General features: G+C 37.2%; 1 protein-coding gene across 1 annotated transcript in view; it reads right to left on the bottom strand.

Moving 5' to 3' along the window:
- The window catches only part of Copg2 (coatomer protein complex subunit gamma 2), a 116,067-nt gene that overhangs the window by 81,947 nt on the left and 19,731 nt on the right, over nt 1–14,389 (bottom strand). The window contains exons 6-7 of the mRNA XM_021190570.1: nt 2,081–2,156; nt 1,071–1,163 (exon numbers count right to left, since the gene is read on the bottom strand). Of these exons, the coding sequence (XP_021046229.1) occupies nt 1,071–1,163; nt 2,081–2,156 (169 nt within the window). The remainder of the gene's footprint in view (nt 1–1,070; nt 1,164–2,080; nt 2,157–14,389) is intronic.

Below are 14,389 nucleotides of genomic sequence, written 5' to 3' on the forward strand. Positions count from 1 at the left end.
ATTCTAGAATCAGGCAGTCTGCTCAAATGATTTGTATGGATGTGTGAGTAAGTATGCTTGTTCATGGGTGTGGTGTGGTGTGGTATGGTGGTGTTGGTGTGTGTGTGTGTGTGTGTGTGTATACGCACGCGCGCGCGCGTGTGCCCGCACGTACATGTGCTATATATAGGGAGGGTAGGGGGTCAAACTTGTTTTTTGAAGCACAATCTCTCACTGGGATCTGGGGCCTGCCAATTGTCTAGGCTGACTAGCTGGTGAGCTACAGGAATCTGCCTGTCCCCACCTCTCCAGAGCTGAGATTACATGTGCCACCATACAAATCTTTTTATGTGGGTTCTGAGACTATATCCTCATGCTTACTGGCAAGCATTTCACTAATCAAGCAATCTGTACTCCCATATTTACTGATTTTAATCAAATGCATGTGTTAAGATTTTAAAGAATACATTTTGGGGGCTGGAGAGACGGTTCAGTGGTTAAGAGCACTGACTGCTCTTGCAGATGTCCTGAGTTCAATTCCCAGCAACAACATGGGGGCTCACAACAATCTTTAATGTGATCCAATGCTCTCTTCTGGTATATCTGAAGCAGTGACAGTGTACTCCTATATATAATCTTTAAAAAAAAAAAAGAAAAGTTTTTGTTTTGATGAAAGGAGAAAGAAAAGCTATTACTGAAACAAAAGGTCAATTCTTGAAATTCAGAGGTAATAAGGAAGATTTTAAAGGACACAGATAGATACTAGAAACCAAGGGAAACTGAGAACAAAGAGGTTGGAGGTAAACATCTGAGCACAGAGGAGGAACTTAAAACTAGCCCGTTTCTCCACTGCCCATTACTCCGATCCTACTCAGTACCTTCAGTCCCTAAAGCTTCTAAAAATGAACATTCAAGTTTTTACTGCCCATTATAACTGCTGAGTGTTTTTCCAAATAAAACACAGTTGGACAAAGTAACAGGATATACACATATTTTTAACTGTTTCTCTTATAAGAGGACAACAGTAATAAGTTATTTTTAAACTAGACCCTCACCACACATAAGAAACAAAAAGCTGCCTGATCACTTACTAAGGAAGAGACCAGTGCTGAACTAGATACACTGGATACTTTATCCACAATGGCCTGCTTCATGTATCTTTCAATGGCTTGCAACATTGTTCCCTAATAACATTAAAAAGAAAATGTTGTTAAAAACCATTCATGCAAAATAATGTACAAAACCGGATATATATATATGTTCTGTATAAATATTCATTTTGTAATGAAGATTATATATAGTAATCATATCCTAGGGAGCAGAATTCAAAAAATTCAGTACAAGCTACACACAAACACACACACACACACACACACACACACGTGAGTGCAAAACAGAGGCTAGCCTGAGCAAATGAAGACTCTTCTTTCTCCAAAAATAAAGAAAAGGAAGTTCCTATGTGAGAGTGGATGCTCCTTTTGAAATCTTAAAGATGCTTAAATGATTCTATATGAAAAGCACATGTTACACACCTTAATCTTATACATCAAATAAAATTTCTGATTATCTTAAGATACATAGGAAATTAAATATGTAATATCCTACTACAGCAACCCCTCAGCATAGAATCATCTGGAAGGAAGTTTCTTGTAAATTTAACATGAGAAAAGTCTTTTTTCCCAGAAGGGTGGTGGCAGATAAAATGTGTAAACATACTAGGACCAATATTCCGATTAAAAAGACTTTTTCTAAGTCTTAACTAAAACTTTAACACCAAGAAGAAAACCACCACAAAATAACAAGGTAGCAAAATCAATTAAGCTGTTCATACTATTTCTTCTAGGATCTAGATTTGTAAAATTTCAAGTCTGATCTATAAGCCTGGTATGGCGATATCTGCCTTTAATTCTAGCACTCAGGAGGCTGAGACAGAAGGAGTGTGAATTCAAGGCTGGTCTGAGCTATATCACAAGTTAAAGATCCTGTCTCCAAAAAAACCAAAACCTGATAACCCTTGAGAAGATTGAGACCTGAGATACGCCTAAGCATAAATCCACAGCTAGTGTTTCCTTTAGCAATGCACTGAACAGAGAGAACTTACATCTGTGATTCTGCAGAGAGCCCTGATGGCTGGGCCTCGGTATACATCTTCCTTTCCAGTCATGTCCTTGGTCAGACTTAAGAAAGACAAATTGATTAGCATGATTTTAATCAAAATGTTCTCTTCCTAGAGTCCACTTCTAACCAATTCCCAATTGTCTTCGTAATGACCTTACTGCCTCTACTAGTTCAAAAACTACTTGTGATGAATTCTATAAGTGTAAACCCTAATAAATAAATACAGTGGTGAACATAACCAAGTTTTTTGCTTCACGGAAGGCACATACCAATAGAGTGAAAAAGAAAAACTAAAACTAAACCACATAAACAAATGAAAATATACGTAATTTTAAATACATTTAATAAATAATGGTAATGATGATGGCAGTGGCGATGATAACGATGATAATGATGGCAATGATGGTGATTGATGATGATGATGATGGCAATATTATAGAAAGCCCTAAGCTGAAATGTCCCCAAAACCTAAAAAGCTATCAGACTAGAAAAACTTTTTATATGAAATTAACAAATAATAAGCTCGTTCATTCCCTCTTCCCTCCCTCTCAGTCACAGGTTCCAAAAACTGACAACCACCAACGACTTCTTTCTGGCAGGCTTTAGAACTAGGCAGATGTATATGAACTGAGCTAGACAATTTCACATCATACTTTGAAAAGGTTTTAGCCTTTTATCCTCCCTTCTCAAGTCCTTAGGAACTACACTACTCCCAGACTGGCCCTCACACTCCCTGCTTCCTCTGCCTTTCTCAGCTCCTCTCATATAATCTAAAAGGGCCACAACTGGCTCATTCTGTTAGGACAGCTAGAGCAAAAAGTATGAAAAACAGAGTTAACTGCTTATTCTTTTTAAATTGTAAAAGTAATTAATTTAACTAACAGTTTCTAAATATTAGAAAGATGGTAATTAATATAATATTTGTCTCCTCACCTACCAAGTTTTCAACACCACTTAACTGGAGATAACTGGAGTTTTCTAGTGAGGAACCTTTTTTTGCAAGATTTATTAAAATGCTAACTGCTGGATTCTGACCTTTCCTGTTTTATTTAATAGTAAAACAAGAATCATTTTAGATCCTTGGTATTTTCTATTTCTTCTTACCATGTAACTGGGTAAGACTCTGAAAGAATGGCAATACAAAGCATTTAATCCTGTTTAATGCTTTTCATCAGATCAACTGCCATGCTGCCATTTACAGGACCAGGCGAGGACCCCAAACACACTGTACTACTGAGCTACATCCCTAGCCTTAAGTTTATGACATACCTTAATTGGTAATGCACTCTTCACCTTTTTCTGTTTCTCAGTGTTGGGTTTTTTTTTAAACAGGTATGAATTTTGACTAGTACCTTTTGGACATATAATCATGTAGACTTTGCTTTTAAATATTAACTCAAGGCACTACATGAAGGGAATTCTGTGTGTTAAGGAACTGATAAGAGGTGACCTAAGTTCAAAGCCTGGGAACCATATAGTAGAAGGAAACAATTTCAGAAAGTTGTCCTCTGACTGCCATAAGTGTGCTATCATATGTATATGCACATACACATAAATACATACATAATTTAAAAATTGATATAAAATTTCCTCATTGTGATAAATTTTATTTAAAAATTTAAGATGTTTCCTTTAAAATATGAAATACTATTCTGCAGATATGAAATATTATAGTTTATTATAATCTCATTGTATAGTCTAGGCTAGTGTTAAAGTCACAATCTTTGTTTCTAGCTTCCCAAATGCTAGGATTGGAAATATATACTACATCCATGGCTACAATATGGTTTTTATATAAGTTTTAAGTAAAAGTGGAGGTGGTGGCAAATGTCTTTAATCCTAGGAGTTGGCAGATCTGAGTTTCAAGGCCAGCCTAATCTACAAAATGGGTTTCAGACCAGCCAACCAGGACTACACAGCGAGACCTTGTTTCATACAAATAAACAAACAAACACTCTTTTAAGTAGAATTGATTTCTGCAGTTAGGTTCCTTTTAAGTTTTCTGTCTCTTCTGGAAACAATTTTGTTAATATATATTTTCATAGAAAGTCACTTTCTTATTTATTTATTTATTTATTTATTTATTACTTATTCACTTTACATCCCTTTCACTACCACCCTCCCAGTCACCCTCTCTCACAATCCTTCCCATATCCCCCTCTCCCCTTCTCCTCTGAGCAGGTGGGGGCTCCCCTGGGTATCCCCCGACCCTGGCAGAACATCACTTTCAAACATATCCCAAACTTATTTGCGTTAAAGTTTATAAAATATTCCCACAATAATTATTTTACTACTTAAATATGTCTTATTATTTCTCTTCTGTTCTAATTTTGTACAATATTTCTTTTTCTGAATTAAGCTTATTTCACTCTTTTTAAAAAAATAGCTCTTTGGCTTGTGGTTAAGCTTTCTATATTATGTTCTTATAGTTTCTGTTTTATCTTTATTAATTTTTTTCTTGTTTATTTGCATTTTCCCCTAATTTTATAAATAGAACAATTAGTTCACAGGGCTTCCTGAACTGGACACTCCAGGTAGAACACTGAATACTATTGTGACAGAGCCCTATCACTGCTGTCCATTTCTGACTAGAGAACTGATTCAAGGTTCCTAAATTACAGGCAGAGAGCAGATAGAACCAGGCAGATTTGAAGCTATTAATAGGCAATGCATAGGACCATAAGGTCTGGAGTCAAAAGCTGCCATTGTGCCCAGTATGGCTGCCACAGAGCAGTGCCTGGTTCATTGAGTGTACTCCAGTACTTGTTAGGCAATTGGAGCAGCAGCTGCTAGAGAAGTTCTGGGGTGTGAATATTTTTCTGAATGTCTTCTGATACTGTAGGGCGTATGCTTGATTCTCTAGACTTTCAAGAACATCCACAAACTAGATCCTATTGTCAATTATAGAAAACATCCAACTACTATATAACTTACAGGCTAATGATCATGAAATGTTTTGAGCAGTTTTATTCACTTTTCTTTTGTTTTCTAAATAAATTTACAATCTGAGTACACCATAATGAGAAAATATAATTTCTACTATATTTCCATTTTCTGAAATTAAATGTTTTCAGGGCCTAAATGCATGCAGAATATTTTAAAATAATTCCACAAACACATGTAAAGGTGACTTTTCTATTATAAAGGTATAGTTTTAATAAATATTAATCATAATAAAATATACTATTCAAAATCAGTATGTGTTTAAATCTTCTTTGTATAATGAGACTGATAATATTTGGTTCTATTTGCATTTATTGTGTTTTAGGCTTTTGTATCACCTATTAACTGATTACATAATTCACTACTATTCTGTCCTCATTTTGCATGGTCAAAAAGTACTTCTTTTGTCTCATTTAAAACATTTTTTTTTCTTGCATAGAAACCACTTTCCTAGCATTAACAGCATGGCCTAAGCTCTTTCAGAGCTGGTTTGTGTGTTTTTGTGTGTTCTTCTACATTCAATTTTACTTTGTATTTTTCTTACATCACAATATCTAGCATAGTTTGTTGGGGTTTTGTTTTTTGTCCATTACTTCTGCTGTTGGGGTGTTTTGAGACCAGTTCTTCTACACAGCCCAAGATGACCTTGAATCTGCAACCCTCTTGCCTACCCTTCCTAAGTGCTAAGATTACCAATGTGCACCACAATGCTTAACTGTATGCTCTCTAATCTGGACCTGTTTTAACCGACTACATGTAGAATTAATTGTAGCCAATCATTTTGCGTAGCAACTTTATTTTGAATACTTTCTTTGTTCCTTATAATCCAATGCTCTCCAAAAGATTTTTTTTTTTTTTTTTGGAGGTGATGGGGATGTTTTATATCACTGACTATAGCAACTGTAGGTTCTGCATGGTTACTGAGCACTTACAACACGAAGGTGGGACTAAAGAACTGAGTCTTAAACTTTACCTCAGTTAGTGTTACTATAATTGTAGTAGGCTTTAGATAAGCTATTCCCTACCTTACCAAATAGAGCTACAGTTACCAGGCTCTGCTAAGTGCTGTGCTTTCTAAAATGTGGAAGATTCTATTTTAACTTTAGCTTTCTTTGTAGTTGCCATATTATCTTAGATTTAAAAAAATTAACTTATGAAACATATCTCTTTTGCCTGCTTTCTTATCTCTCCTCAATTTTTGTATCACATTTTTGCATTATCATGAAAAATATTTATAACTATATATATTTATATTCAATTTCTAACAATAATTCCTAGAGTGGTTTATACTTACTTTTATAAACTCAATGTTCACTGTTAATGCATTTTCTACAACATATTACAGAATTCACTCTTAACTTTAAGATTACTGTAATTTAAGAAAATTGTTCTTGAAAAACAACAAAAAAAATTGTAAGAAAAGCTCATTGATGTTATGATCTTTGTTAAGATCTTTCAAGTTTTAAAGACTGAGTATTGTCCTTACAATTTGTAAACTGTTCTTGGATCTCCACATACTTTTTCTTATAGCCCCCATTCTTTCTGACACTTCAAACCATCATGAATGGCTAAAACCAGACTTGGTCAAGTGGTCAATCTCTGGAGTCAGCATCTGTTTCTGTCACCTGAGTCTGTCCCCACTCGCACCGTCCATATTTACTGTGTAGTATTGTGCTGGAACTTACTATATTGCCCAAGCTGACTTGGAATTTATAATCCTCCTCTTTTAGTTTACCAGGTGCTAGGGTTGCGTTTGCAGGCACACACCACTACACCTGTAGTTAAGGGAATAGCACTCTTTGATTTTGTGGGTTTTTTCTCTCAACAATATAATCTATCCAAGATGCATTTTTGCATTGGTCGTTCTGTTACAATTTTTGTTTGAATGAACTATGCTTTTTTAAGTTGTAAATTTATTTCTTCATAAACCAAGAAAATTTTCCTATATTTTATTGCTGAATATTTTGTTTATCAATAAACTGGGGTTACCTCAGCCATATTAAAGGTTTGCCCCTTCACTTCTATTAATCTTTACTTTTTGTTCTACGTTACAATAAGTGTTTATTATATAGCAAGTACTATTCTAGAGACTTGGATATGCTAATGAGCCAAAGACAAAGACTCATGCTGTCAACCAGCATATACTCTAACAAGGACAATCTAAGAAATACTTTAGGCTTTGCAAGCTGTTGAGACCTACTCACAGCTACTCAATTCCACAACACTAACACAAAAACATCAAAGCAGAATACACACAGGTGGTAGGGGCTTAAGCTTAAACAAAGTCTATATAGTTGTTTAGCACTGTCAATTCCTTTTTTTAAAAAATACATTTCTCTCTTTACAGTAGAGAATGTGTGTTGCCCGATTCTCTGCCCACTCCTCCACTCTATCTAGGAGCACATTTCTGTGGACTTATGAAAGCAGGAAGTATACTAGTCTTTACCAGGAGAGACTTTGCCCAGAAACTTGTCCATACTACATTTTGACAATTTATTTATTTTTAAAAAGATTTATTTATTTTATGTATATTTATATATATGAGCACAGTGTAGCTATCTTCAGACACACCAGAAGAGGACATCAGATCCCATCACAGATGGTTGTGAGCTACCATGTGGTTGCTGGGAATTGAACTCAGAACGACTAGAAGAACAATTAGTGTTCCAAACCACTGAGCCATTTCTCCAGCCTCTGTTTTGACAATTTAAATGATGACATCTAGGATTTCTGAGCTAGAGTTGACACCATGGGTTTTAGTCTTTGGAAGCTATTGTAAGAGGGAGAATGTATTTTACATGTATGGCAGATGTGAGCTTGGGAGGATAAGAGGAAAGACTGATCAGCTAAATGCAAAGTTCCAAATATATTCGGATGCTATTCTCTAGAACCTGTAATCTTATCTTATATGGAAAAACCCTCTGTAGATGATTTTATTAAAGACTGTAAGATGGGATGCTGCCAGAATAGCGGGTGCGCTGTAATACAATCACAAGTATACTTATCAGGGTGAAACAGGAGACTGATGGTGATGGTTTGCATATTCTTGGAACAGGGAGTGGCACCATTTGGAGGTGTGACCTGGTTGGAGTAGGTGTGTCACTGTGAGTGTGGGCTTAATACTCTCACCCTAGGTGCCTGGAAGTCAGTCTTCCACTAGCAGCCTTTGGATGAAGACGTAGAACTCTCAGCTCTGCCTGTGCCATGCCTGCCTGGATACTGCCATGCTCCCACCTTGATGATAATGGACTGAACCTCTGAACCTGTAAGCCAGTCCCAAGTAAATGACTCCAGCCCACTAAAATTGCTTTTCAGAGATGTTTTGTATATGTTAATATATGATATGTGTTTGTATGTTTTTGTATATGTGTACATGCATACATTCATATGTGTAAGTGTGGTCACATGCATGCTACAGCAAGCATGTGGACGTCAGAGGAAAACCTGAGATACTAGTCTTTGCCTTTCGCCTTGAAGTACCTGTTGTTTTACTGCTCCATATGCCAGACTAGCTAGCTCATCGGGTTTCCAGGAACTCTCTTGTCTCTGCTTCCCATTTCACTAATGCTAATCTACCACATAGGTCCTGGGGATTCAAACTCAGGCCCACATATTTGTATAACAAACTCTTCCCACCCTGACTTGTAAAAAGAGCAACCCGTGCTGTCTTTAAGCCACCAAGCCTGCCGCTCTAAGTTAGCAGGTTTGCAGTAATTTGCTACAGCATCATTAGCAAACAGGCTTGGCTTTTTTGTTGTTGTTATGAAAAAGATCGATTAGTAAATGTTTTAGAATTTTGTAGTCTATACTTCTCCTCCACACTACTCAAATCTTTCATAGCCTAAAAGCAGTCATACATAGTGCATTACAAACGGGTATAGCTATATTAAAATAAAATTCTATTTTCAAAGATTAAGCAACGGTTTTAGCCATGACCCACAGTTTCCTAAGTCATGCTTTATAACTGTCTTATTTTCCCTGTGTGTAGAAAAGATTTGCTCCAAAAGGCTTATATGGGAATGTGCTAAAGAACTGAAGCACAGGAAAGACAGCAGGTCAGTAGGCAAAATTAGTATAAAGAGATGTTCTCCAGTTTGCAACTAGTTATTTAATGAGCAACTGTATGGTTGGGATATGAAGTGTTATCCCAAAGGGCTCATGTGTTAAGGACTTGGTGGCCAGCTAATGGGCTTTTTGATCTCCTAATGGATTTGTAGAATGATGCCATCATTGAGAGGTGTTGGAAACCTTAGCAGGAAAGCCTGGCTGAAGAGGCAGTTCACTGGGGGTATGCTTTGAAGGGTATATTTTGTCCCCAACTTTTTTCTCTGCTGCTTTTTTCTCTGCTCCTGTCTCCACAAATGGTCCACCTGTACTACTGGCTCCCCAGAATGATGATCTGCTTCACCAGGTATGAAACCAAAAGCAGGAGAGCCAAGTGACCACTGTCTGAAACCTCTGAAACAGTGAACCAAGGTACATCTTCCCTCCTTTCTTCTAATCAGGAATGGCAACACAGATAACAAGGCAGTCTTCTTTTGCAATACATCCCAGAGCCTCTGAATAAACATTAGCTTTAAGCAATTCTCCCACATTTCTGGGGCATAGAGATATGAGTTGTATGTAATCCCACTGGATAGGAAACAAAATACATAAGCCAGAAATAAGGCAATATAAATAAAGTGAGCTGAATCCTACACACAATTGCTCACTATAGCACAGCTACAATCAAAGAAGCCTGAAACTATGCCACATGGCTCAGAAGAAGCATCTAATACAGAATGTGTATACACCCTTCAATCTACACTCTCTCTATGAAGTCTAATTGAAGTCTATTGAAGCTTCAGAATGGTAACTATGTACTATTTCAACCAAAGCCTCAACACAGATGAGTGAGCAAAACACAATATGAAATCCTTGTGTCTACAACTTATTCTAAGGCTGTAACTGATGTCCATCATTTCTTTCTATGCTATTCTATTACTCCCCTGATCTTTGTATATACTTCATCCAGTTCTGTTATCTCATCCAGTCCTGTTATCTTTCCAGGATGCGACTCAAATCTATATTCCACAGGATAAGAGCTCTTTGTTGGATACACCCTGGTTGGACTATTCCCAAACACTACTGCCCTAGGCATAAAAGCACCAAAATGTACTCAAGTGAATAACACAAATCTGAACTACAATGGGATTTGCTGCCACTACACAGAATCAAGATCAGCTCATGATCCTCTCTAAGTGGACTAGGCTACTTTACCTTCACTAATATGCTGGCTTCAAAGTGGCCCAGCAGTCATCATTACTCCTGACACACCATATACTTTCCTTCCTGTCCCAGGCCTTCATAGATGTGGGAGTGTGGGGTGCCCCTGGTAGTCAACTTCTCATTCTGGGGTATATAAAAGAGAAGTGTGGGGATACTTCTGTGCTGAGGACAGTCAACAGGAACCAAAAAGCCAATTAGTTAAATGTTTCTGCCTTTTATCCCTCAACTAATGAGGATCTCTCACCAACATCACAAATGGGAAAAGAGTGCCGCCTCAGTCTATTTCTGCTGATATGAAGAAATATTTTAGATCGAGTTAATTTGTAATGAATAGAAACTCATTTGCTTAGAGTCTGGAGGATGGGAAGTCCAAGATCAGGCTAGTAAATGTAATGTGTGGTGAGGGCCTGGTCTTTAAAAACGGGTACTATCTAGGTGGTTTCAATGGTCAAAGGCCTGAAGAGAGAAAGGCAGCACTAGGAAGCTTCTTTTCAAACGGCATTGGTCTCTTAGGCAAGCTAACTAATATCTCCTCAAACCTCTTCTTCGTATGACTGCATTGGAACTCAAACAGCATCATCCACCTGCCACTGTATACTGCTTCCTAGAGCAGTGGTTCTCAACCTTGTTAATGCTGCGACCCTTTAATACAGTTCTTCATGTTGTGATGACCCCAACCATAACATTATTTCACTGTTACTTCGTAACTGTAATTTTGCTATTATGTTATGAATCATAATGTAAATATCTGACACGCAGAACATCTGGTATGTTGCCCCCAAAGAAAGGGGTTATGATCCACAGGTTGAGAAATGTTGCCCAAGAGGGACAGTCTTTAACCTAACAGGGAACCGTCTCTAACTTAATACTGCTCAGTAGGCATCCCACCACTCCACTGGGCTGCCTGCTCCTCGGCAAAATAAATTATGATAACCATTACCCACATATATTCACATTGCTTTGACATAAAATAGGTGGCAATGTTATACAGTATGCTATGTTTCATCAATGCAGACAGACCAAGGTAAAACCCTTGACTTGCATATTTCACAGTGTTTTTAGTTACTTCCAATATCCTATTCCTTTATGTAGATCCACATTTTCATTACTTTATTCTGACTGGAAAAAAATTTTTTATTTATATGTTAATATACTAGAAGCGAATTACTTCAGCTTCTGTGTATTTGAAATTGCCTTTATAGCACTTCAATGAAATGTGCATTTGCATGTGTGCAATGTGTGTGTGATATTGGGGGAATATGCAAAAGTGAAGATTCATGTATGTTACAGTGCATATGTGGAGATCAGAACAAAGTTAATGTGTTCTGGCAGTGCTCATCCATGTTAAATGATGTGACTTAACTGAAACCTTGGTTCTGAGCATAAAATACATGTCCTTACACGACACAGAGCATTCATGTCAACAACGCTGCTGCCTCAAACATACTGGCTAAGATCTGAGAGTACTGTGGATTATGAACTGCAGTGCTTTTCCTATAGAAATAAAATTTCTGCCTTTATAAAAACAGAATTTATGGAAAGGCTCAAATTTTGATATTTTCCTATCATAATTCTATAACATCTTAGTATTAAATTATTGCATCTTTGAGCTGTTTTAAATTAGAATGTTTGATTCCACTCTGAGACATTGACTTGAATTTCAAATACTGTTAACTGAATTTCAGATTGAAATTAGGATGTCCAAAATGGCTCCAAACATACACTCTGTACTACACATTTGTGCAAAGCAGCATTCTCAGAACTGACAATTATAAAGTAAAAATATTAATCAACTCTAAAAATCATTAAAGATGTTCCACATCCTATGGTATCAAATATTCAGCTAAAATTTAATTCTTTACATAAAAGAGTACCAATAGCATAAAAATTTGCTCATTATTAACAAATGGTAAAACTAATATATATATCAAAGTTGCTGTATATTTCTTTATATTACCAGTAAAGCTTTTATTATTACTCCTATTTTAGTGTCCAGAGTTATACATTTTAATTGGAGAGACATAAGTAGTTTTAAGTGGGAAACAATGAAGAAGCCGTGGGATAGCAGGGCCATACATAAGCCATTTTCAGCTTTCTGAGGAACCCCCTCTTGAATTCTCCCCTGGTAGCTGTATTAAACTACACTCTATCAGTACTACGCAAGGGTTCCTTCCTCTGCATCCTTAGCAGCCTTTATTCTCATTTAATTGTTTGATAATGGCCATTCTGACTGACTCTTGATGCACTTCTGACTTTTACTACCTGATGCCTAAAGATGCTGAGCAGCCCTTCACATATTTATTGGCCATTTACACTTCTTTTGACAAATGACTTTTCTTGTCATTGTCCTTCTTTGGTTGGATTTGACTTTTTTTTAATGTTATGTTTTCTGATCTTTACATATTTTAGACATTAACTGCTGAGAGATAGTTCCCTGCAAAGCTTTTCTCCCACTCTGTAGACTGTCTCTTCATTCCATGGCTTCCTCGCTGTGAAGCTTACTGACTCTGACATGATCCTGCTTTCAACTCTTGCTTCTGTTTTCTGGGCTACTAGAGTGCTATTTGGAAAATCATTACCCAGACCAATGTTTTCTTTTAGTAGTTTCAAAGTTTAGGATCTCATACTAAAATTTTTTTATCTATTTTTAGTTTATTTCTATACAAAATAAGGCACCAGTTGTCAAAAAGGCTTTCAGTTGTCAAAAAGGCTTTTTCCCAAAGCAAGCCTTCAGCATCTTTTTCAAGAATCACTTAGAAGCCAGGTGTGGTGGCGCACGCCTTTAATCCCAGCACTTGGGAGGCAGGGGCAGGTAAATTTCTGAGTTCGAGGCCAGCCTGGTCTCCAGTGAGTTCCAGGACAGCCAGGGCTACACAGAGAGACCCTGTCACAAAAAAGAAAAAAGAAAAAAGAAACAAAAAAGAATCACTTAGATACAGATGCATGGGTTACTTTCGGGGCTTCTGTAGGTCTGTATCTGTGCTGGCATCATGCTGCTCCTTACTACTCTGACTCTGGACTAGTGTCTGAAATCAAGTACTGTAGATATCACCAGTATTGTTCTTTTTTGCTCAGCATGTTTTGGCTATTGTCCTAGTCACTGTTCTGTTGCTGTGACACCATGACCAAGACAACTATTATCAACAAAAGCATTTGGGTACTCACTTACAGTTTCAGAGGTTTAATCCATCACCATAATGGCAGGAAGAATAGTGGCACATAGGCAGGCACTACAGCAGTTGCCAAGAGCTACAACTTGATCCATAAGGTGAGAGAGATTCTGGGCTTGGCATGGGCTTTTGAAACCTCAAAGTCCATTCCCACTGACATTCTTCAACATGCCACACCTCCTAATCCTATTAATCCTTTCAAATAGTGCCACTCTCTGGTGACTAAGCATTCAAATACATGAGCTTTGGGCGCCATGGAAGACTAAGCAGGAAGTTGCTAGTAATGACAGTAAGTGTATTCTCCCTGCTTGTCACTCACCAGGAGCACCCTTTCCAGTGGCATCTTTTTTCTCAGGGTTTTAGGTGTCTATAATACCAATTTAGGTGTCTATAACACCACAGTGCAGTTGTTCTATCATTGGAGCTATCCTCATGAAGAAACTAGAAGAGGAAAAAAGCAACACAAATTCTTCCCTGCGCTCTTCAATTTACAGGTCCTCCATGGCCCCTCTTCTTCAACCTATGCTCAAGCCAGAGGTAGACATCTCTCTGGATCCCACTTGATACAGTCCTAATTCAGCCTGCCCAGAGTCCAAGGAACAGAATGCATGAAGCTTGCTGTTCATTTATTAGTCATTTATTAAGTAATGCTTTCTCTCCCCAATTTACTTGCTATTAACTATTTTTTGGAGACCTCAGTAGTTTCTTTTGTATTTTTACAGAAGTTTCTTGTTGTGCCACTGTGAAAGACAGAATACAATGCCCTTACTTCATCTTGGCTACAACTCAAAGTTCCTGGCCTTCATTTCTTTCTTTTTTCTTTTTTTTTTTTTTTTTTTTTTTTTAGGTTTTTCGAGACAGGGTTTCTCTGTGTAGCCCTGGCTGTCCTGGAACTCACTTTGTAGACCAGG

The sequence above is a fragment of the Mus pahari genome, chromosome 2 (assembly GCF_900095145.1).
Source record: "Mus pahari chromosome 2, PAHARI_EIJ_v1.1, whole genome shotgun sequence".
NCBI classification, from domain to species: domain Eukaryota; kingdom Metazoa; phylum Chordata; class Mammalia; order Rodentia; family Muridae; genus Mus; species Mus pahari.